The sequence below is a fragment of the Monodelphis domestica genome, chromosome 1 (assembly GCF_027887165.1).
Source record: "Monodelphis domestica isolate mMonDom1 chromosome 1, mMonDom1.pri, whole genome shotgun sequence".
NCBI lineage: Eukaryota > Metazoa > Chordata > Mammalia > Didelphimorphia > Didelphidae > Monodelphis > Monodelphis domestica.
In genome coordinates this window covers 444,161,562-444,188,336 of record NC_077227.1, presented here as the reverse complement: position 1 = coordinate 444,188,336, position 26,775 = coordinate 444,161,562, and the positions used below count along the sequence as shown (strand labels likewise).

General features: G+C 34.2%; 1 protein-coding gene across 4 annotated transcripts in view; it reads left to right on the top strand.

Annotated features, from left to right (window-relative positions):
• Positions 1-26,775, top strand: part of N4BP1 (NEDD4 binding protein 1) — a 70,719-nt gene that overhangs the window by 29,399 nt on the left and 14,545 nt on the right. For all 4 annotated transcript variants that reach the window (XM_007507814.3, XM_056812266.1, XM_056812265.1 and 1 more), the window contains exon 2: positions 16,374-18,106. In XM_007507814.3, the coding sequence (XP_007507876.2) occupies positions 16,374-18,106 (1,733 nt within the window). The remainder of the gene's footprint in view (positions 1-16,373; positions 18,107-26,775) is intronic.

Here is a 26,775-nt window from a genome sequence, read left to right as displayed (position 1 = left end):
GTAAGCAACCTTATTCATTGTGAACTGCCCATTTTGAGGTCATATACTTGTTTGTTTGTTTATTTTTAAGTACTCTTAAAAATTATTTTGAAATTTTTTTACTTGCTTATGCATTTCATTTTTTTTTCCTGGAAAAATCTTGTCAATGACATATTTGCATGCACATTTTCAAGATGTTTCAGTGTATTGTTAGATTTAATTCTATTTGCACAATGAAAAGACACTGGCCTTTTTTCACCATCATTAACAATGCTCATTGTGAGTCATTAATAAATATAGTAGATATTTCCTGAATTTGGACTCTTACATACCTTTTTGTATGCTTTTGGGTTTATTAGCAAGATATTTATATTTTTGCTACTTAAACCCTTTCTGTTGTCTTTACTTGTACAAATTTTAGCTGCTCTCTCTCCCAACCAATTACGGACTTGAATATCATAAAGAAATATTATTCTATTTTTAAAATTAAGGCAATGAAAATTAAATTTTTTTATTAAATTTAAACAAAATTAAATGTTAATTGTTGAGATTTTCAAATTATTACTCAGAACTCAGCTTGTTATTTTAGTTTTTTAAATTTGCTGTGGTGGGGGTGAGGGGTAAACTACCTTATTATATTACTTACCAAAATAAATAACATATAAAAATGTACCTTTCTGTTCTGTGACTTCTAGCCTCAATTGTAAACCCATATAGCTACATGGTACAATGTATAGAGTGCTGGGCCTTTAATCAGGAATACTCAAATTTCTGAGTTCAAATCTGGCCCTGGACATTAGCTATGTCTCTGGGCAAGTCACTTTACCTGTTCACTTCAGTTTCCTCATCTGTAAAAAGATCTCAAGAATGAAATAGCAAACTACTCCATTATCTTTGCTAAGAAAACCCCAAATGGGATCATGAAGAGCCAAATAGGACTGAAATGACTGAAGAACAAAAAATTTCCTATTGGACATTCTATCAAAATATCCCATTGGCTCCTCATATTTAGTGTCATTATTTTTACTGTGTCATTATGTTTACTCTCCTTATCTCCCCTATTTTTGATAATGCACTGATCTTTCCGTCACCAAGGCCCTGAACCTCTTATGTCTTCTTTGGTTCCAATCTCTCCCTAACCCCTAACATTCATTTTGTTTACAAACCTTGTCAGATAAACTTTTGTCTTCTTTCCACCCTTATGGACATTTCCTCCTTTCCATTCCTATTGCTACTACTCTAGCCTAGCTTCTAATTAGAAAAGTACTAGGGAATCTAATAGAATTTTTTTTTTTGATCATTGGATGATCTGGTATATTTTTTATGCCTAGTCCTGAATTCACCATCTCGGGGCATAGACCTAACCATGTCATTCCCTTTTCACGGTGGCTACCATTAAAGTTGATACCCTTTAGCCTGGTATTCAGTAGCCTTCTTACCTAATTCCAGTTGTCCCTTTTCTTAGCCCCATACTCTTTACCTTCCATATGTTCTTGCTTTAGACTCACTGAAATAACTCACCATTTTATAAAATAGCCCCAGTTTCTCCCAACATTTTGCCTGTACCTTCAGTTCTCTATTCCCAGAGTGCTCTCCTTTGTAATCTCTGCCTGTAATGAAAAATACTGTTCATCTTTCAAGTTCCCACTAAAATTCTGTATACCAACTATTCCTTGAAGCCTTCTTTAATTATTGAGTGACTGCCCCCCCAAATACTCAGATTCTTTCCCTTTTGAAAATTTCTTTGCATCCCCCATATCCATTTCTTTTGCTTTATTTTTATATCTTGCTTTCTATAATAGATTTTATCTTGAATCTTTTATTTTTCTTTGTGTCTCCCTTGGTATCTAGCACATGTATTACATAGAGTAAGCACTTGAGAAATATTTGATGAAATACTTAAAAGCACAGAAAAATAAATTTGGAGGGAATTTCAGAGGCTCATCCTGAATATCAGTGCCCTCCTAACATATGATTGTTCAAGATTTCAGTATAGTAGAGAATGCTAACCAACTTTGTTCTTTTTTTTTTTTTTTGTATTTATCCAGGAAGCTGTTCACTAGGAAAGCATTTGCCTACCTTGAGCTAAAAGCAGTGTTCTTAGTGGGTTATAATCAGGTTACAGTAGATAATTGAACAAAGTTTACTGAAGACCAATTTTTATCCTGACCATTGGACAATGCATAAGATTTTTTTTTTTTAATAAACCCTTACATTCTGTCTTGGAGTCAATACTGTGTATTGGCTCCAAGGCAGAAGAGTGGTAAGGGCTAAGTAATGGGGGTTAAGTGACTTGCCCAGGGTCACACAGCTGGGAAGTGTCTGAGGCCAGATTTGAACCTAGGACCTCCCGTCTTTAGGCCTGACTCTTGATCCACTGTGCTACCCAGCTGCCCCCCAATGCATAAGATTTTTGATATAAAGATTGATTCTTGATTTTATGAACATTGAAGGAATTAGACTAGATATCTTACAAAGCCCCTTCCAACTCTCAATCTATGATGCTATAAAACTTTACTTTTTTTGTGCAAAGATATTTTATTTTCCCAATAACATGAAATAACACTTTTCCACATATTTTGCAGAATTATAGGATCCATGCTGTCTTATTCCCTCCCTTCTATTCCCCCTTTTAGAAATGGGTAATTTGATCTGGATTATACATGTATTATCATGTTAAACATACTTCCATATTGGTCATTGTTGTAAGAGAATATAGTAAAACCAGACCCCCCAAATAAAACTATAAATAAACAGAACGTGAAAGATCTTTGCTTTAGATCTGCATCTGACTCAACAGTTCTTTCTCTGGAGGTAGATAGTATTCTTTGTCATAAATACATCAGTATAGACCCAGATCCTTGTGTTGCTGAAAGTTCTGTTTATTTCCCTCTGTATCAGGCCATGTAAATCTTTCTAGCTTTCTGAAATCATCCTGCTTATTTCCTAAAGCACAGTACGAGTCCATCATCAATATATATAAATACCAGAATATGTTCAACTATTCCCCAACTGATGGATTTCCAATTCTTTGCCACCATAAAAAGAACTTTTATAAATATTTTTTGCACAAGTATGTCATTTCCCCTTTTTTATGATCTCTTTGGTATACAGACCTAATTGTGTTATTATAGGATCTAATCTTTCCTTTTTGTAGACTGGAAGAGCCAAAATAAAATGTTAATCAGGAACATTTTTTATATATAGGCATTGAATGAATTAGTTGACTTTTGATACTTTTACATCTTCCTCATTTTTGTTATATTAAGTACTCTTTTGCCAAGGAATCATTGCAACCTGTAATAGAGGGTTAGTCTGGTGGTAAAGGTAAATTGCCTATAAACCTTGCATGCACCTTTTTTGTATATAATCAAAACAGTGGAGATGGATTGGATTTTAGAATTATTTCAGAGCTTAAAGTAGTATTTTCATATCCTATTAGAATGATTAAAACTCATGGATTCGTGAATAGAAGAAATGTTGCTTTTCTGCTCATGGTGTCTGACCAGCCATACAAATCTTAGTTTATTTCCCTTTCTGCAGCATCATTGTCTTACTACAGGCAATATTAACTCCTCTTCTTGGAGTCTGTTCTTTCAGATTTTTTTTTGTTGTTGTTGATTAACTAACCATTTGGACCAGTCATTGAGAAATCAATAAATAACTGGTTTGCTATTGGGTTTTGACCTACTTTTTAGCTCTGTTCTCTTTGGCTATCTCTTGTTGTCTTACTACTACTTTTGTTCTTTTGTCAAAATATTTTTGAAGTACTATATTTCAGAATATCTCATAGTTTATTTTAGAAGAAAATGGCTCAAAAACAAGAAAGCCAAGATAAACCTTTATTTACTAGGCATCATAATACCGAATTTTCTAGAATGGATTTAAAACCAAAATTTGGTGTGTACTCATTTTCAAAAGGGATCTTTCTAAAATGTATCAAATGCTTTTTTGCTAATATAGCTTCTTCTTAATGACTTGAGTCCTCATTATAAGTTATTGTAATAGGCTATAATTTCCCCTACAGTTATGGACTGAAGTCTCAGATTGTTATTCTTTTCTAATTATCTCTGCATTTAAAAAATATTTCTTTTGTTCCCCCTTCTTCTGTGTCAGTTGTTAATTCTTGTTTCCATCAATGGAATCAATGTGTGCCCTCTAACAGTCTACCTCACTCATTGCCCACTTCTCTCATTTGATAAAGACATGTAAAGCAGGTCCCTGGGCACCCCTTTAGCAAAATTAAGCTTCTGAGTTTTTTGATAGCTATGTTTATTTCCTTCTAATGCAGCAGTTCTCAACCTCTCAATTTGTAGCAATGAGAATACATAATGTGCATATCAGGTATTTACATTCCGAATCATAACTGTAGCAAAATTACAGTTTTGAAGTAGCCACCAAAATAATTTTTTGGTTTGGGGTCACTGCAACATGAGGAACTGTATTGCAGGGTCATGGCATTAGAAAGGTTAAGAACCACGGTTCTGGTGTCTCCTGTGTTCTAGAAGGCTGAGTTGCCAGAAGCTAATTAGACACTAAAATGGGGGTGTTATTATACTTAATAAAAATTAATGTTTATATGAATAGTATTTTGTGGTTTCTGATTTTTTAAACATTTTAGATTTTTTTTTAAGATAGAATTTTTTAAAGATTCCTTTGCCATATGAGAGGTAAATTCTCTGCTGAAAACCCACAGGCCTTCCTTTTTTTCTTTGAGTAAAGTGATAATTTCTGTGATTCTACTTTACTAGTGGGACACCTGAACCTTCCTCTATCAGATCTAGATAAATCAAACCAAAAACTTAATAAGAAAGAGGTAAGAGATGTGAATGAAATCTTAGAAAAATTAGAGTTAAGATATATGGAGAAAAATAAATAGTGACAAAAAGGAATACACCTTCTTTTCAGCAGCACGTGGTACATTGACAGATTGACCATGTACTAGGGCATAAAAACATTGCAAACAAGTGCAAAAGAACTAAATGCAACCTTTTCAGATCATAATGCAATAAAAATAATAATTGGTATGGGTACATGGAGAAGCAAATAAAAAATTTAATTAGAAATTAAATAATATGATTCTCTAAAATTGGTTAAAGAACAAATCATAGAAACAAATTTTTTGGAAGAGAATGACAATGATGAGACAATCTATCAAAATCTATGGGATGCAGCCAAAGCAGTTTTCGGGGAAATTTATATCCTTGAGTGCATATATTTACAAATTAGGGAGGGCAGTGGTCAATGAATTGGGCATGCAAATAAAAAAAAAAAATTAAACAAATTAAAAATCCCTAGTAGATAAAAACTAAATCAGAAATCCTAAAAATTAAAGGAGAAATTAATAAAATTGGAAGTGAAAGAACTATTGAATTAATAAGACTAGAAGATGGTATTTTGAAAAAATGTATAAAATAGATAAAATGCTGGTTAATCTAATTAAAGGAAAGAAGAAAACCAAATTAACAGTATCAAAGATGAAAAGGGAGAGCTCACCTCTAATGAAGAGGAAATTAGGGCAATCATTAAAAATTATTTTGCCCAATTATATGGCAATAAATATGGCAATCTAGGTGATGTGGATGAATATTTACAAAAATATAAAATGCCTAGATTAATGGAAGGAGAAATAGAATACTTAAATAATCTCAGGTCAGAAAAAGAAATTGAACAAGCCATCAAAGAATTCCCTAAGAAAAAACCCTAGGGCCAGATGGATTCACAAGTGAATTTTTTTTTAAACCCTTACCCTCTGTCTTGGAATCAATACTGTGTATTGATTCCAAGGCAGAAGAGTGGTAAGGGCTAGGCAATGGGGGTCAAGTGACTTGCCCAGGGTCACACAGCTGGGAAGTGTCTGAGTCCAAATTTGAACCTAGGACCCTCCTATCTCTAGGCCTGGCTCTCAATCCACTGAGCAACCCCTCACAAGTTAATTCTAACAGACATTTAAAGAACAACTATTCCCAATATTACACAAACTATTTGACAAATAAGCAAAGAAGGAATTCTACCAAACTTCTTTTATGATTCAAATATGGTAATGATTCTAAAGCCAGGCAGATCAAAAATAGAGAAAGAAAACTATAGACCAATATCTTTAAGGAACATAGATGCAAAAATCTTTAATAGAATACTAGCAAAAGATTCCAGCAAATGATCATGAGAGTTATTCATTATGATCAGGTGGGATTTATACCAGGAATGCAAGGATGGTTCAATATGAACACACATGTGAATACACATAATTGACCACATCAACAGGCAAAGCAGCAAAAATCACATGATTATCTCAACAGATGCAGAAAAAGCCTTTGACAAAATACAACACTCATTCCTTTTGAAAACACTAGAAAGTATAGGAATAGAAGGACCTTTCCTAAAAACAATAAACAGTATATATTAAAAAACCATGAGCAAGCATCATCTGCAATGGGGATAAATTAGAAGGCTTCCCAATAAGATCAGGAGTGAAACAAGGATGTCCATTATCACTTCTGTTATTTAACATGGTACTAGAAGTAGCAAACATAACAAAGTTCATTTAGAAGAACAAAAGATCAAGAATATCAAGGGAAATAATAAAAAAAATGTGAAGGAGGTGGGGCCTAGCAGTACTAGATCTTAAACTACTATAAAGCAGTGGTCATCAAAACAATATGGTACTGGTTAAGAGATAGAAAGGAGGATCAGTGGAATAGACTTAGGGTAAATGACCTCAGCAAGACAGTGTAGGATAAACCCAAAGAGCCCAGCTTTGGGGACAAAAATCCACTATTTGTCAAAAACTGCTGGGAAAATTGGAAAATACTATGGGAGAAATTAGGTTTAGATGAACATCTCACACTCTACACCAAGATAAATTCAGAATGGGTGAATGACTTAAATATAAAGAAGGAAACTATAAATAAATTAGATGAATACAGAATAGTATACTTGTCAGATCATTGGGAAAGGAAAGATTTTAAGACCAAGCAAGAGTTGGAAAAAATTACAAAATGTAAAATAAATACTTTGATTACATTAAATTAAAAAGTTTTTGTACAAACAAAACCAATGCAACCAAAATTAGAAGGGAAGCAACAAATTGGGAGGGAAAATCTTTGTAACAAAAAATTAAACAAAGATCTAATTACTCACATTTATAAGGAGCTAAATCAATTGTACAAAAAATCAAGTCATTCCCCAATTGATAAATGGGCAAAGGACATGAATAGGCAATTTTCAGATAAAGAAATCAAAACTATCAAGCACATGAAAAAGTGTTCTAAATCTCTTATAATTGGAGAAATACAAATCAAAAGAACTCTGAGGTACCACCTCACACCTAGTAGATTGACTAACATGACAGCAATGGAAAGTAATAAATGTTGGAGGGGATGTGGCAAAATTGGGACACTAATAAGACTGCTGGTAGAGTTGTGAATTGATCCAGCCATTCTGGATGGCAATTTGGAACTATGCCCAAAGGGCTTTAAAAGACTGTCTGCCCTTTGATCCATCCATAGTCCTGCTGGCTTTATACCCCAAGGAGATAATAAGGAAAAAGACTTGTGCAAGAATATTCATAGCAAAAAATTGGAAAATGAGGGAATGTCCTTCAATTGGGGAATGGCTGAACAAATTGTGGTGTATATTGGTGATGGAATACTATTGTGCTCAAAGGAATAATGAACTGGAGGAATTCCATGTGAACTGCAATGACCTCCAGGAATTGATGCAGAGTAAAAGGAGCAGAACATTATACACAGAGATGGATATATTGTGAAGCAATCAAATATAATAGACTTCTCTACTAGCAGCAATGCAATGGTCCAGGACAATTCTGAGGGAGTTATGAGAAGGTATGCTATCCAAATCCTGAGAAAGAACTGTGGGAGTAGAAACACAGAAGAAAAACAACTGCTTGATCGCATGAGTCGATGAGGGTATGATTGGGGATATAGACTCTAAATGATCACCCTAGTGCAAATATCAGTAATATTGAAATAGGTCTTGATCAATGACACATGTAAAACCCAGTTGAATTGAGTGTTAGCTATGGCAGAGGAGTAGTAGGAGTAGAGGGAAAGAACATGAATCATATAATCATGGAAAATTTTTCTTAACTAAACAAATAAATTAATGAAATGTGATACCTCAAACCAAACACAATATTTGCAGACTTGTTTTGACCAGGGCAGATTATAATAGTACTATCACTCAGTAAGTGAGGTATCATATATCTCTTCACACAGCCTACAATTTTACAGGTATGCCTTCTGCATGGTGATTCCCCATTGTGGTTTTGATATATTGAGGATTGATATAAGAAGTTAAATGGGAATTTATTGGGAGTTTTGTAAAAGCTACAGATGATTCAGGAAATGTTTAGAAACTCAGGAATGTATAATATTACATTGGCCTACACACAGCCTGTGACCAAATACTTAACCAAAATTTTACAATAAGGTACCCATAGACTTCCTGTAAAAGCAAAAGGAAACTCTGATATGAAAGGAGGGCAAAAACCTTACCCCTAACTCCCCACTCCTGTGATGTGGAAAGGATGCCTGTAAATAGCTTTCTTTTTTCTTTTTCTTTTTTTAAAATAGCATATCACATTGTTGACTCTTATTTGATTTGCACCCTACTAATCCCTCTGTTTCCCCATATATCTTCTTTTATTCAGTCCATGTTTAAATATATCTGGATATTTCTGAAACCTTATTTATTGCCCAGTGTATTTACTGTCATTTCCAGCTTTGTGTCTTCTGCAAACTTGCTATGTATGGCATCAGTGCCTTTGACATTAATAAAAATGTTAAAACTACACCAAGCCAAACACAGATCTGTGGGTCATCCCACTTGAGACCTTCCCAAGCCATTTAACCAATTTCAAATCTACCTAACTATACTTTCCTCCAGCCCATACTTCCATTTCTAAAAGAAAAAAAATAACACAAGAGAATTTGTCAGATGCTTTGATACCACCTACATATACTGTATTTGTAGCATTCCTCTGATGTGCCAACATAACCCCAATTAAAAAGGACTAGTGTTTCTATTTCTTTAACATTATCTATGCCAGTGTTGTCACTATCTTCATCTTTTACCTTGATGGTCCCACTCAGTCTCATTTGCCTTCTCGTTAGCCTGTTTCCTTGTTTTACCAGTGTGTTTTGTATACTTGACCCAACTGTCTTCTCTTCTTCCTCCTTCTTTAAAAGCTCATTACTTTTCTATTGTTGCTTTTCTTTCTTGGGATTTTTTTACCTTCTCTTCTTCAATTTCTCATATTACCCTCCCACCCCCCGATTCATTGTCTGTGCTTCATAATTCTACAGATCACTTTCAAAATCCTTTCTCCTTCTGTTCAAGCTCTTCCCTTATCCTGACTTTGACACAGCCGTCTTTAGAGGCTTGTCCTGCTACAGCTAAGGATAAAATAAATGAACACGAATAATGGTTCCAGTTCCATCTTGGTTGAATGCTAATCCAGATTCCTAATTTCTTAACTATAAGCAGCTCTGATATAACGAGAACTTGAGTTCTCTTATTTTTAAACAGATTCTTAATTTCAGGGCCATGAACATTTTTTAAATGTCTTGTTATTTTAATATGATTCATTTCTTTTGTAATCCTATGAGTTTTATTTTATGCATTTAAAACAATTATTCTGAGAAGGGATCTGTAGGCTTCACCATCTTAAACCCAGGTATCAGTTCCTTTGTTTTTGGAATGGATTTTGCTGAATTTCTCCCTCTAGTTTTTATCATTGATTCCTTCCATGGACTTCAGATCATCCTGCAGAGACCTTGTAGTGACTTCCCTATACATCTTTATGGTTAGAGGCTGTTTTGAAATCCTTTCTTTTACCCTGCCTTACCAGCTAAAAGAGAAACTTTTTAAGATTTTCCTCCTGAGCTTCAAGTATTTCTGTACCTAGCTTAGAGCTGGCTTCATCCTCTTGAAGGTTCTGAGGTCTCTTGACTCCCAAAACCCTAACTCTTCCTCATTTCTCTCCAGATTGGTGTTCTGTCACTTAGTTGAAGGTGACTTGTTGTATCTTGCTTTAAGCAGATATCTGGGGCCAGGCCTGGTATAATGGGTATATGATCAGTTGCCATTGGTTATATGCCATTGAACCAAATTCCCCTTTCCTGTTCTCTTTAAGGATCTCTAGCACACTGTACCCTTCCTGTTCAAATCCTGTGCCTCCTTTTGGGACTTCTGAATTGTCTTCACTTTCTATAGAACCGAATTGATGCATGCATTCAGGAACCTGTGCCTTTTTAGAGTATTGAGATTATTGTTCTCTACAATTTCTCTCAATTTTTCTTATCATTTATCACTTAATTGGTTTTTATTTTCCCTACAGTGATTTTCTAAAATACTATCATTGAATTACAATTACCTTAAATATATAGTAAATGCCAACCAATTCTAGCACAAATGAGCCATTTTTCTCAATTCCACATATATCTAAATTTCCAATGACAGGGAATTCTTTGCTATATGAAATAGCTTATTTTTATACAACACTAATAGTTTTTTAAATTGACTATATTGATCTAAAGACTGCTTCCTTCATATGTTTACTAGTTCTATTCTCTAAGCCTATGTAGAATTAATCTAATCTCCCTTCTACATGATAACCCTCTACATATTATTAAAAGGCTACAGATTGTCTTCCAAGTCTTCCCATTCAGTCTTTGTATCCTCAGTTTCTTCAGTCATTCTTTATGTAACATGATTTAGAGTCATGTAACCATTACCATCCAGGTCATCTTCTTAGACTTATTCTAGTTTGTCACTTTCCCCTTTAAAATGTATTGCTCACCTTTAAACATAATATTCCATATGTGGAATGTTCTTACCACTTCCCAGTATTGTTTTTTATTACCTAGAATTATAGAATATTGAAGTCAAAAGGAACTGTAGGAATCTGTCTTTGAGGATGGGGAATAGAAGTCTGTAACATAGCTCAAAATTATCTTAACTTTCTGGACAGCCAGATCACACTATTGGACTAATTTAGCTTGCAGTCCAATAAAAACTAAATCTTTTTAATAGGAGTTATTGTCTACCTCCCTGTCTTACATGTGTATTATTTTTTTCCCATTTAGAATTTCTATTTAGAATACAGAATTTTATGCTTATACTTTTTATAAAGTTTCATTTTATTAATTTGGGCCCATTGTTTAGCTTTTTGGGTTTGAGTTCTGTTATTCAGAATAATTATATGTCTCAATTTCTCATCAGTCATAGATTTGTTTGGCATTCCTTCTTATTTTTATCTTCATAAGAAGTACAGGTAGAACAAACTCTTTTCCCAGTTCTAGCTTCTTTATAAAAAAGGGGGCAAAAAGCACAAGAGATGGAAAAGTGCAAAAAGATAAGAAAAATGGAAATACATAATTTAAAAAATTTTATACATTATTTAATTTTTTAAAAAAATATTTTCCCATGGTTACATGATTCATGTTCTCTTCTTCTCTTTTCTCCTCCCTCCTCCTGGAACTAACAATTCCACTGGTTTATACATGTCTTATTACTCAAAATTTATTTCCATATTATTCATATTTGTAATAAAGTAATCTTTTAAAAACCACAACCCCAAATCACATGCCCATATAACCAAGTGATAAATTATGTTTTTCTTCTGCGTTTCTATTCCCACAGTTTTTTCTCTCGCTATGGATAGCATTCTTTTTTATAAGTTCCACAAGATTGTTCTTGATCATTGCATTGCTATTAGTACCAGAGTCTGTTCATTTGATCATGCTGCAATGTTTCAGGTACTGTGTACGATATTCTCTTGATTCTGCTCATTTCACTCGGCATCAGTTCATGGAGGTCTTTCCAGTTTATATAGAAATCAGGGAGTTCATCATCATTCCTTACAGCACAATAGTATTCCATCACCATCATATACCACAATTTGTCCAGCCATTCCCCAGTTGAGATACATTCTCTCCTTTTCCAGTTTTTTTGCCACCCCCAAAAAATGCAGCTATAAATATTTTTTGTACAAACTTTTTTTTAATCTCTGGGGGTATAAACCCAGCAGTGGTATAACTGGATAAAAGGGTATGCAATCTTTTGCCCTTTGGGCATAATACAAAAATTGCCTTCCAGAATGGTTGGATGGGAATACATAATTAACAATTACAACTAAATATGAATGGGGTGAACCCACTCAAATAGATTAGAAAGCAGAATTCAATCTCTTTACAAGAAATATATGAAATTGATTCATATATAATTAAATTAAATTAAATTAACAAATCTTATGCTTCAAAAAATCTGGTAGTGTTAATGGTAATTTTTTTTTTTAGACAAGGCAACAATAAAAAATAAACTTGGTTAAAATAACTTATGGAAACAACATTATGCTTAAAGATACCATAAACATTGAATGATAGTAATGTTTATGCACTGAGTGGCATAGCATCTAGATGCTTAAAGAAAAAAATTCAACAATTTCTAAGAAGAAATTGTAAGTATAAAATAGTTGGATATCTCAATAGAATCCCTAGAAGCTAAATCACCAAGTGAAATAGTCTAGAGCAGAAATATCAAACACTCTAGCCATCAACATTTCCGGTGTAGCCCAAGGAAAGAGTAGCATCATAAAAGTTTGCAGAAAAGAGAACATCAAGGAGAAAATTGAAAAGATCAAGAAGAATGAGGAAATCTTTATACAGACCCTTACATAGACCCCAGTGTGTAAGAGCCCCTGCTTTAAATAAACATTTTGTATTCTTCATGAATTTACTTTTTTTTTTAACAGAAGACTTAATGCTTTGAGTCTTTGTAGATAGATACCTCAAAAATATAGATCATATATGCCAAGAAGTTTATGGATTTGTATATAATCGCTATATCAAATGAATATAGATGGGATTGGAGGCAGCTTGGTGGCTCAGTGGATTGAGAACTAGACATTGAGAAGGAAAGTCCTAGGGTCAAATCTGACCTCAGGCATTTCCTAGCTATGTGATCCTGGGCAAGTCGCTTAACCCCCATTGACTAGCCCTTAACATTCTTCTACCTTGGAACCAATACATAGTATTGATTCTAGGAAGGTAAGCGTTTTTAGAAAAATAGCTGGGATTTTTAAAGTGACACTATCTATTCAAATTTTATATTTAATCTGTATCTTGAATAGCTTCCTAGTCGTGTCACTAAGTCCTTTTGCTTCTCATGCTCATTTCATCTAATTTTCTACTTTGATTCAGAATTTATCCAGTTTCATATTTCCCAAAAAACATGCTTTTCACTCAAGTATTCAAAATAGAATTATTATCTAACATCAAGGCTAGCCATATTTTAATTCATATTAGCCAATTGTTCTTTCATGTAAAAGAATAACTGAAAGTTAGGAATGTTAGTAGCAAAGTGAAAAATTAAAGTTTTATACTATAGCTTTTATACCTTATTTCCTTGTACTTGGGCAACCATAAATTGTATGTATGGCCAATAATGTTGTTTCATCATTTTTCAATAGTGTTCTATTCTTTGTTAACCCATTTGAGGTTTTCTTGGCAGAGATATTGGAGTGGTTTGCTATTTCTTTCTCCAGCTCATTTTACAGATGAAGAACTAAGACAAACAGCTAGTAAGTTTCTGAGACTGGATTTGAACTCAAGAAAAATGAGTCTTCCTGACTCACCAAGTCACCTAGGTGCCCAATATGACCAGTACTAGAGAGAGCATAAATACTTTCATTTGATTACCTAAACAATTTTTTTTTACCATTAAACCTCTGCTGCCAAGGTGGGGAAACTCCAAGGGTTATGAAACAAGATACATCAAGAAATTAATAATTACAGTTAATTTTAGAGTACCAAAATTAGATTTATTTTGGAGTGACAGTTCTGAGTCATCATTTCTCACATAGAAATCCATTTTTAAAATGTATTCTCATCTCAAACACTAAAAAAATTGAACATTTCCATATTCATAGCAAACCAGAAAAAGATGATTATGTATGAAACTGAATTTCCATTTTATACTGCGTGTTTTTTTCAGATATGTGATACATTTTCTATGTTACTTTCAAAACTTTCCTGCTTTCTTGTGCTTCCTTCTGAAATTGTGTTCATTAAAAATTTTTTTCTCTTTCCTTCCCTATTTCTCTTTCTTTCTCCCTCACCATTGATAACCTTCCTCACTTCCAAACCACTACTCCAATTAAAAACCAAGAGGATAAGGAAACTTGTTTTGAATAAGCATAGTCAAGTGAAACAAATCCACACATGGCTCATGTTCATAAATGTATGTCCATCACCTCCCTGTCAGGAAGTGGGTAACATGCATCATCATAAGTCCTCTGAGGTCACAGTTGATTTACTTTCTAAACTGATCAGAGTTCTTGAGTCCCACAGTTTTTCTTTCTAATGTTGTACTGGTATAAATTGTTCATTCTGTATCAGTTCATACTAAAGATCCTCTGAAATTCTTTCATAATTTTTTATAGTATAATAATATTCCATTATATTTATACCATAATGTGTTCTGCCATTTCCTAATCAACACATACCCTCCCTTTTTCCTTTTTGTTCCTTATTCCCTTGATAAGTTTGATGTATTTTTCTACATTATTTCTCTCTGTATATTCATCTCTTCTTTGTCAGTTTCAGGATTACTGTTTCTTTAATGCCCACTCTCTTCCTCTCACAAATTCTGTTTGCATAATCTCCCATATTCCAATTATGAGAAATAGTAACTCTCCCTTCCTTTTTTTAAGCTAGTGTATTCCTCTTTTTACCAAATTTCTTCCTCCTTTTTATAAACCATTGAAACTACATGGTCCTCTGCTTTTATTTAACTATCTTTGAAGTTATTAAGGTTTTGAAAAGACACATTTTTCCCTATTAAAATATTCATATTATATATATTATACAGTTACTTTCAAGTCTTCAAATAAATTTACCTTTCTAGATTTATGTTTGACAGTTATACTTGCACATTAAATGCTTGAAAAAATCTTCTATCCCACTAAAGGTCTTTTTTATTTTCTCTTGTAGGATGTTACTTTTTTATTATAAATCCATATTGGGTTTGGAATATTGTATTCCACGGTCTTCTTTTTTTTCCATTGGAAGCTGCCTTTGCTGTTGACATTAAGTCCCTGCAATTGTGTCCTTATTTGGGGATTTCTTGGTAAAGGTACTAGTAGAGCAGTTTGTCATTTCCTTGTCCAGCTCATTTTACTGCTGAGGAAATTGAGCCAAACAGGGCTTAGAGACTTGTACAGGGTCACATAGCTAATAAGTTTCTGAGGTCAGTTTTGAACTCAGGAAGATTAGTCTTCTTATTTCTAGACTCAGCACTTTATCCACTGGGTCATTTAACTGTCTAAGAAGCTGCCAGATCTTAAGTTATCCTGATTGTAATTCCTTGGTATTTGAACTACTTTCTAGACATTTGCAATCTTTTTTCTTTGAAGTATGACCTTTCAGTTTTAGCTTGGGAGTTCCTTTCAGGGGATAATGTATGGATTTTTTTTTTAAATTGCCTAATAGTTCTAATAGATCTGGGCAGTATTCATTTATAGCTTCTTAAAATATAGCATCTAGTCTTTTTACATATATATCATGAGTCTCAGCCAGATGGTTCTTAAAATATCTGTCCTTGACTTGTTTTTATGAGTGAATTGTTTATATCAGATATACAACATTTTCAGTTTTCGAAAAACTTTTGTTCTTTCTTGCTGTCTTGTGGAATCATTGATTTCTGTTTGGTCTGTTCTTTCAGGGAATCCATTTTTGGGTAAATTTTCCCACATTCTCTTCTAAGCTATTTTCCTTCCAGTTCTTCTCTCCAGAGCTTTAATTTTATCTCTTGAATTATATCTTACAAAAATTCATGGGGTGTATGTATTTGCTGTTCCGTATGTCCTTTTTCCAACCCTCCTGGGACTTTCTCATAGGAGTTCTTCATTTTACTGTCTCCTCACACAGAGCCCTTCAGGATACACATGTCTTTGGCCCATCTCTGTTACTACTAGTAGAACTGGGTACTACTAGTAGATCTGGCTTTGTTTGGAGCTCCTTTCCTATTGTCTATGGGATTCTGGCTGACTTGTTAAGCTCTGCTATAGAAGTTTACTGTCTCATTTTATTTTGTCATTAATTAGTCAACTGTATTTCAGGCTTTTATTGGATAGATGTTTGGGAACTGGGTGGCCTGCTTCTATTCAGAAAGCTATCTTGAAAGAGAAAGAATAGAAGTATTTTTAAATTTAAAAGTAAAATATTCCCCATTCCTTAAATGAAAATATTTTTCAATCCTTTCTGAATTGGCCTGTTATTTGGAATTAGAAGTCATTTATTATAGGTTGTTAGGGGATTTTCAACTGTAATTTTAAAAAATTCTTCAATTGAAATTCTTTTTAATCTTTACAGGAATTCATCAAGGGAATCTGTGAACCTGAATTAGAAGAGAAAGAATGTTATCCAAAGGACATGCACTGTATTTTTGTTGGGGCCCAGAACCTGTTTCTTAAGAGTTTGATCCAGGATACATGTGCTGATCTGTCTATTCTGGACATTGGTGTGCTTAGTATCAGAGGTGGTGCTGAGGCTGTTGTTATGGCCAGAAGTCACATACAGCAATTTGTGAAGCTCTTTGAAAATAACGAGAGTCTACCAAGTACTCAGAACGAATCAGAGGTGAAAAAGCAATTTAAACAATTTGTTGAGTCACATGCAGATAAATATACAATGGACTTGTTGATTTTACCCAGTTCATTGAAGAAAGAACTCCTAAATCTTACCCATGGTGAAGATCCATATGAATTAGATTATGATGATAATGATATTATTGATCTTAGAGATCATACAACAGAATTTACACACAATGGCATCCAAGAGCTGAACGTGTCCAGTGATGGTCAAATTTTTCAGGAGGATGAAAGGAAGCAAGCAGGGACCCCTGTTTCTGAGCTTACAAAACAAATGGACACAGTTTTTTCTGGTTCCTCAGAGGTTCTTTTTGTTCCTGTAAACGGTGTAACCCCACCTGAAGAATCTATTTCCAAAGAAAGGATATGTCACAAAAGGAGATCTTCTGATACTGAAGAAAGACACACGAAGAAGCAGTTTTCATTGGAAAATGTTCAGGGAGGTGAGCCTCCATCTGCTACTGAGAAATTGACTGCAGGCACAGTGATTAATCTGCTATCTGATTCCTGTACAATCTCTGAAGATTTAGGCGTTGATGTAAAAGACACTACTGAGGAAATGGAATATAACATCCTTGTAAACTTTTTTAAAACTATGGGATATTCCCAGGAAACTGTAGAAAAAGTTATTAAGGAGCAGGGACCATCTACAGAACCATTAGTACTCCTAGAAGAAATTGAAAAAGAAAACAGAAAGTTCCAGGAAGAAAAAGAAGTCTTCCCTAGACACAGTTCATTTGTGTGTTTGGAGATCACTGAAGCCAAAAGCAAGGGTATTTGCAATAGTCAAAACGAATTTAAAATGAATTTTTCTCCAAAGAAAACAAAGGATCACCTGCAACAAAACATAATAGAACAATCTGAGTCACCTCTCAGAATAGAAGAAAAACCAGGTACCTCAAACTGCAAAATGAAAACTGCCAGTTTAGTTCCAACAGAACAAAGAGCAGAAAATTGGAATTCTATCCAGAGCCATGTTCCCCACATAGATATAGAAATGGATGGCTCTTCACCTTCTGTTTCCCCTTTGAAGAAGCTCTTAAATGACAAGGGAATACTTACAGACATGGATTTTGTTGCTAGAGGAACACCAAGTCACCAGCCAAGAGTACCAGTTATTCCTGAAAATATTTTGTATCCAAAAACTGGGATCACAGTTCCAAAGAATAATGTTAATCTTATATGTGAAAGCCAGCTAGGATGTTGCAACCCTTCCCAAGTCAAGCCAAATTGCCAACCCCTCCCTCCGATGCCTTTCTATCCATCTCAGCTACTCCCTTCAGTTACTAGCGTTAAGCTGGCAGGACCATCCAATCGTTGTATTGATTCCTCAGTTACTGGGGTTCAAAGATTCCGGGATACTCTAAAAACACCATACAGGCTGGAATTAAAAAATGAACCAGGGAGATCAGATTTAAGGCACATTGTTATAGATGGGAGCAATGTTGCAATTGCGTAAGTATAGCTAATCTTTATTAAATGTACTAAAAATTTAGAATTTTTTGAATTGATCTAAATAACACATAAGAATGGCATAGATTTAGCTCTTTACCTTATTTTGACCACATTTGAATTGAATAGATTTCTGAAGTTTTAAAAATATCAAAAAGTATACTGGCCTAATGTGCTTTAGTGATAGGTACTCCACTATATACAATTTTATTTCATTACTTCAAGCTTTGTTTCTGGCCTTTACTATTAACACAATTTTTCTTGCTGGTAAAATTTGTAAAGGGAAGAATTCTAATTGATCTTTTTTGGAAAGAACATTAAAATAGGATTCCATTATGGTTTAACTCATGCTTGCCTACCCACACATAGAAAGACAGAAGATGTCTACTGATTTTTTTTAACTGAATTTAATTAATATCTTACAAAGAGGGCCTCCGTGTTTATCAAATATATTTTCTAAGTTTGTTTTAAAATGATCCCTTTTTAAAAGAGAATAAATAGTAGGCTTCCTACATTTAGAAAAATTAAAAACTTATTTAAAAGATAACCTTTAAATGAGTTTTCTATAACTGAAACGATAAAAGGTTTTCCTTTGTCGTTGTTGACAGTATTTCTGTTTTTTGGCCACTGACTTTTAAAAGAAATATTTCCAGTAATTTATTTTCATAAGTCATTACATGAAGAGAAAATGAATTTCATGTAAATTTTTAGAGTTATAAGGGCTTTAGCTTGAGTGATTTCAGGTAAATCTCTTCTACATATATGCTAAATGACCGAGAAGATTAGCATGATCCCTGTCTGAGAATATAGAAATTGAATCAGTGTCTGCTTTTCAGTGTGACATGATTGCTCCCTCTACTGTTCTCTCTCCTAGTACTTTGTAATTTGTGTATCTTTTATATTTAATTTTATGTTGGACTTAGTGTACTTGTTAGGATTGTCAGAGCCTTGACATAAAGAACCGGGTTTTTATTTCACTCTCTGTCCAGCAGATGCTTTACATATTTCTGGTGTTTTAATAAATAATGGCAGTGGTTGTTTTCACCTCTTTCAGGGCCCTAGTTTTTATTAACTCTTAACAAATGTGAGGGAGTTGGACTAGATAATATTTTAAGTTTCTTCTAACTCCATTCTCTCATTCAGCAAGCTAGTCTAACATTCTCATTTCACAGAGGAGGAAACTAAATGCACAGGCACTTAAAGTACTTGCCCTCAGTACATTGAGCTCAGTCATGACAGTGAGTGGTCAGAGAACCCAGTTCTCTTAATTCCCAGCCCCTTTCATTTCTACAACTATATCACACTACTTTAACATTTTAAGAAGATTCTCTTTTCATTTTAACCATTTGACCATTCTCATTTCATTTTGACCATTCATTTTGACCATTTTGGAAGTTGTACAAGAAGTAGTCAGTGGGGCAGGTATGTAGCATGATGGATACAGTGTCAGGCTTAGCGTCTGGAGGACTTGGGTTCCAATCTGATTACAGATACTTCCTAACTTTGTGACCTTGGGCAAGTCCCTTAACCCCATTTGGCCTAGCTCTTTTGTCTTGTAGTTGTTACTATGACACAAAAGTAAGGATTTTTTTTTTTAATAAAACTCTTACCTTCCGTCTTGGAGTCAATACATAGTATTGGCTCCAAGGCAGAAGAGTGGTAAGGGCTAGGCAATGGGGGTCAAGTGACTTGCCCAGGGTCACACAGCTAGGAAGTGTCTGAGGCCAGATTTGAACCCAGGACCTCCCGTCTCTAGGCCTGGCTCTCAATCCACTGAGCTCCCCAGCTGCCCCCTAAAAGTAAGGATTTTTAAAAAGAGGGAGTGGGGCAAGCCGCAAGAACTTTACTTAGGAAAAGGTCTTCCCAAACATCTCATCTGAATGTAAAATTTAGGTGCATCTCCTTTGCTATTCTTTTATCGAAAACTTCCATAACTGCTCCCTTCTTATTTGGATGGTAGTAGACTGTCATAGTTTAGAAATACAGTAATAACTTGGAAACAGGATCTCTTCATAATCACTATCAGGAAAGTAAGCTGTTTTAAGAGAGAACCAGGGAACAGCTAGGTGACTCAGTACATAGAGTCAGGCCTTGGAGGTAGGAGATCCTGGGTTCCAATCTGACCTCAACTACTTTCTAGCTATGTGACCCTGGGCAAGTCACATAATTCCATTGCCTAGCCCTTACCACTGTTTTGCCTTGGAACCAATACATAGTATTGATTCTAAGATGGAAGGAGATTTTAAAAAGAGAAAGAACCAAAAGCCACTTAGCAGCTATTTGGTTTAATATAGCCTAATTTGAGCTAATTAGGTTAATTGATATTATGGGTTATCATTCATGTTTTTTATTAGGATGGATAATCTGAATTATATTAATCATTTTGTGCCTTTGACTTTTTTTTTTTGGATGCTTAACTTTAGGGTGAGGAAAAACTTGAGCAAAGGCATCATAGCTGATATTTAAAACTGGCTGTGTTATTTTCAGGTTTGTCATTCTATTTTGTAAACCAGTTTTATGATTGCTTAATCCTTATACTTGCTTCCTTCCTTGTTAAATTAAAGTTTCCTGTGTGTTTTTAGTGATACTTTACATAATCATTTTTTAAGGTTTTGTCACATCAATCACTGGAAGGATGCTGGTGTTAATCTAAAGTATATCACATCTCTTAAATAAGACCTGAGTTTCCCTTAACTTTTACTTTTCATAAGAATTTAGTTGTTTTAATAATGGCTGAATCTTTTGTTTCAAGTTGTGATATTTCAGGAAACATTGACTCACCTGAGTTTTTTTCATAGCACACGGTCACATTGTTCTAAAGAAACATTTGCAATAGATTTTAAACCTTTGAGTTAATTAAGATACAGGTTTTCACTTGTCTAATACTTTGTCATTATTGGAAAGAGCTTTATTCACCTTGAGTTATTATAATCTAATAAATACTCCTTATGACAGTTTCAATTCTGATTTCTAAAGTTCTCCAATTCTAGTTTTCCATTTTTCCTTTTGCTTTTAAAAAAATCTTTGCTAAATCCCTTAGCATCTTCTCTTGAATATGATACCTCATTGTACATGTGGATTACAGATATATACATTGGTGAACTTGAAATTCAAGAAGCTCTTCAAGGTTTAGTGTTTTGTCGTTGGGTATAGGTTTCTCTCACTTTCTTCGATCACCATCCCCCTTCTCTCTCTCTCTCTCTCTCTCTCTCTCTCTCTCTCTCTCTCTCTCTCTCTTTCTCTCTCTCTCTCTTTCTCTTTCTCTTTCTTTCTCTCTCTTCTCTCTCTCTCTCTCTCTCTCTCTCTCTCTCTCTCTCTCTCTCTCTCTCTTTCTCTCTTTCTCTCTCTCTCTCTCTCTTTCTCATTTTCTTTCTTTCCTTATCACTGTCATGCCCCCTGAAATGGACTAGTTTTGTTGTATTGGGCATGGGCAATATCAAAAAGGAAAAATAGCAACCTCATTCCTCATTGGCAGAATGATTGTTGGCAACCTCTCTCCATGCCACCAAAGAATGGGGCCATTTCATCCTGTTGCTGTTTTTAAGACAACACCCTGTATAATCTTGTAGTAAATTGATGAGAAATCTTGAGGCAAGCAAAGTAAATGATTTGATGTTCATATGGTCTGACTCAGAGCTGATTCAAATACTATAAGCCCATGAACTCCATTAAGTTTGACTTGGTAGTAAAATTAGAACTCTGAATGGTTCAATTCAGAATCCACCCACCCATGACACTCATTAAATAACTACAAATCTAGCTGATCACTTCAACTGATTGAATTGATAGGACTCTAAACCTTTTTTCTTGACTGACCTGAAGATTGGGATGCCATTAAAACCTCACATCATGTTTTATTTTGCTATTCCAAATGAAGTGTCCTTTTTGGTCAATGAAACAATGAAAAGCATGGATAAGGTCTTGGAAGTTGAACTACTTTTTTTCCTTTTTACTTTTCCTTTTAGGTCAAGTTCCTGTCTCCTCATGTTATCTTTTTCTTTTAATTCTCTAACTGATAGCACTCTTGGCGTGGCCTAGACGACACCTGTTTCCGACCACTTAGCTGGCAACAGCCAGGTAGAGTGCTGGTTTTTCTCCCTCTTGCTCTTAGAATCAGTAACCCTGTCTTTTCCAGGAAATCCTCAGGGTAAGACAGGATAAAAACTGCCTCAGAAAGCATGCCTTCAGAAATTCCATCTAAACAAACATTTATACTCAATTTCCTCAAGTGTTAGTGAAAATGTAGGCAGTTGTATAATCTTAAACACCCTTTCCTAGAGTCTTGAACATGTGTCTCTTAGAAGCTTTAAAAGCTCTGTTCAGCAAGAGAAAACATCTCAAATTAGCATGTCAGTATTTTAGGAGAACCTACTTTAAAAGAAACAAGCTTTGATGTGAAATCTACAAGTGTTTACTTAAGAACTATGTGTTTTTCATTGGATACTTGTGGACATCTGGATGTTAGTATTTTAATTCTGAGGCAAAAGACAAAAAGCAAAACCATGTTTGTCTTCATTTTGAAATATTACCATTACTTCTCATTTCACTTTTTTTGGCAACTTTGATTGAGGAAGCCTAGACAGTGATCCACAGCTACATAGCTTTACCCAGCTCAAAAATGTAGTTGCAGTCATTTATCTCTATGAAGCACAGGACTAATTCCTTATTATTATGATTTGACAAAATGGTAATGTAAAATGCAGGATATGATCGGAGTTACATTAATTGGCCTTCATTTCTTTCTGATGAGTTCTCAAAGCCATATTCAAGTAAAAAGACATGCAAATTGGACAGAATGGAAATAGTAGAAATTCCACTGTTCTCCCTTTGACCTTTTTTAAGTGGCCTTTTTGATAAGATGAAGTTAAAGGGAAAGATCTTCTTGAAACCGTGCTTTCTACGTAGATATTCCCAACAAAATAACAAAAATCTAGATATTCTCTAAGCCTATAAATTAGTAATTAAAATTAATTTCTTAACTCTAGATTTTTAACAACCATAGTAATCGAGAAAACGTGTTTACTATAAGCCTTTTCCATCTAATTTATAATTTTTATTTATAATTAATACAAATAATCCAAATAATTTTACTAGATATGATTATTTGAATTTATTGACTCACATATTGCTGAGACTGCTGTGTACTCTGCCAAATAATGACAGTAGCTATAAAATTGTATAAATGATGGACTTCACCTTTAAGGAGTTTACAGTTTGGTAGGAAGATAAGACATGAGAAATTTTTCATAAAAGGCATTCTTTGGATGGACCTTGAATAGGAGGAATTTTTGATAAATGGGTGTGAGAGGGGTACATTTCGGTAAGAAGGGGAAGAGTTAACTTGAACAGGGGTACCATGGTGAGAAAACACAGGATTTGTTTATATAACAGGCATAATATGATTTGATTAAAGAATAGGGTTCATACCGGGAAATAAGCTTTGTGGAACAGTGAGGAAAAACAAGCTATGGACTTGGAAGACCTGGATTTGAATCCTTCCTTTTAACATGTATAAGTTATGTGACCATGAGTAAATCACTTCACCTTTATATAAGCATGTTTCCTCATCTGTAAAATGGAAATAATAGCTATAGTGCCTTCTCAGGGTTTTTGAGATAATCAAACTAGATAATGTATTAAAATCAGTTTACAAGCCATAAAAAACTATATTAATGTCAACCTAGCATCATTATTTTTATTTTAGATGGAGCATGCTAGGAGAGATTGTTTTCACAATGGGTGTTGCAAACAAAACATTCAAAAAGATCTTGACAAGATTAGAATGTTGGGTTCCACATAATGAGATCAAATTCCATAGGGAAAACTGTAAAATCTTATACTTGATTTGAAAGAAAAATCAACCTTATGCAGTATAGGGGAGGTGGAGTATGGTCAGCCAACCTAAAAAAAGGATAAGGGGTTTTAAAAAAATGAAACTTATTAGGAGTCGGTGTCAGCACCAAAAGCTAACACAATATAAGTCTGCACAGAGACACCGTGTCCAGGTTTAGGGAGACCCACTCCTGCTGTTCTTTGTCCTGGTTTGTTCACATCTGGAGTACTTACTGGGTTTAGGTCAAGGCACTATATATTAATTAGGAAGAATATTGATAAGCAAGAGAAAGTGGAGGAGGGCAACTGGGGTGCAGAAGGATCTTGAATTCATGTTACATGAATTTTTGTAGAAAATATGAAGGTGTTTCACCTGGAGAAAAGAAGATCAAGTATTTGAAAAACTATCCTGTGAAAGAAGGGTTGTATTTGTTCTACATAATCCAGAAAGTAGAATGAGAGTAGTGAAATAGAAGTTTCAGAGCCAGATTTATGTGTGGTATAAGGAAAAATAGATTGTCAGGAGAGACAGCCAAAAGAAAAGTGAGCCATCTTGGGAGACAGTGGGTTCTCCTTCCCTAGAGGTCTTTGGACAAGGGCCAACTGACCATTTCATTGAGTGTCAGAGAGATGGTTCTTTTTGTACAGCATTTAGACAAGATGGCTTCTTAGTCCTGCCCTAACTTCTGAGTACTTTTGAATATCAAACTAAGGATTTTTGGGACCTTATTTAAACAATGAGGAATTATTGAAAATTTATTAACAGTGGTGTGACTTGACCAGAGCTATTCATTACAAAGATTGATCTTGTATAGCAGGTTGATTGGAGAAAAGAGCTGAATGAAGGATTATAAAGCTTATAAAATAATAGACCATTCATTTCAATCCCCTTATGAGACTTGCAGTACTGCAGGCAAGAAATCATAAAGATCTCGAGTTAAGGAGGATAGGAAACATATTTAAGGTACACATGTTCAAGACTTGATGAATTACATTATTTTTGTCCTTAAGTTGTGCTCTGAAAGCCTTCCTTATTTAATTGAACTATAGTCATGATAAATTGAAATGTAAGCATCCCTATAATTTTACTTAATACTAAAAAGTGTCCTCCTTTAAACTCAAGCAGATCTTGTGTTGACCAGTCAAGGTCATCTTCTTTAGCTTATGTATTCTAAATATTTATGAAAAATTCCACATTTTAAATTCCATTCCAGAACTATTAACTGAACTTTATACATTTTTCACTCTTCTTGCCATGAATATAAATAGGAACTATTTGTGTATAACATTTTTTTTTTATGCTAGACATCTAAGGAATTGACAAATATACAATGAATGCTATCATTAGAATGCTATAGTACTGTAGCAGAATACTGATCTGGTATCCTTGCTGAATGAATACATTCTACATAATGGATCTTCTAGTTAGTTGAAGTTGATTTCTTCAAGTGCCAGAAATAGTTAAAAAAAATTTTTTTTAATGATTTGAAAGTATTTCTCCAATGTCTGTGGCCTTTTAAACATTTAACCTCTTTTTGATGACTTACTCTTGGCCACTGTTTTTCATTTTCTATTATCCTACCTACCTCTTTAACAACTACTCTCCTGCATTTTGTAGCTTATCATTTCTGTTCCTGTATGGGCTACAAAAGAGATAAAACTTTGTAATGTGTGTTTAGCAAAGCTTAATAAAACTTACCATCCACCAGCATTGAGAGGAAGTAGTCCAAGGTTTTTGAAGACTGTGCTAAGAGAACATAAAGACATACTATAGATAGATTTCAGGCGTGGACCCTGTTTGTTGTCTGAGGCTTATATATAAACTTCATTTGGCCATTCCCCATATTTTTTAGATGAAGAAACTGGAATCCAAAGAGGAATATGTTGCCTTAAATTCTAGTCAGTAAGTAGCAGAAGCAGAATTCAAACCCAACTCCAAATTGGATCCAAATTCTCACTAGACTAGTTAAGTTTAGAAAGGTATATATTTATCTCCAAAGGCAAAGAATGAACAGATACTGATGAAGGCTTTGATTCTTAGAAATATTAAAGAAAAGTTCAAAATAATTTAAGGGCCTATCTTTTATTACAAGAGCAGATTCATTTGTAAGCAACCTGGATGATTTGGGTCCATGTCCCACTACAAATAAGTAAGGTTTTAAAACACTTTTCCTGGATTCATTCATTAATCAGAAGTGAAGCTCCTACTATGTATAAGACCCTACATTTGGTGCTGAGGAAGACACAAATCTAAATAAGTTGTGCTCTGCCCTCAAGTAGATTAAAATCTATTAAAGTGAAGTGATTTTATATTTTTATATTTATATATATACATACATACATACACATGTGTGTGTGTGTGTATATGTATGTATATACACACACTTTTACCCTTACCTTCTTTCTTAGAATCAGTACTTGCTATCAATTCCAAGGCAGGGAGGGCTAGGCAGCTGAGGTTAAATGACTTGGATAGGGTCATAGCTAAGAAGTACCTGAGGTTTGCATATACTCTTAACCCCAAATAAAATATGGTAAGTGCAAAAGATAAAGTGTTTTGAGCACATTCTGAAAAAAAAGGTTCATATGGTTCACTCTACTGCCAAAGGAGTCCGTGACACAGAAAAAAATGAAGAATCTATAATAACTTTGTAGTTTTTAAAATGAGCAAACTGAGGCCCAGAAAGTTTAAACTGAACCTAAGGTAATAAGTAGAAGAAGCTGGATTTTAGTTTAGGTATGCTAACATCAAATCCAATTTTTCTCTATCATTCCAAGATTTGGTTTTATTTGTATTCTGCAGTTTTGTGTTTGGCAGTATGATAGTAGAAAGAGCACTA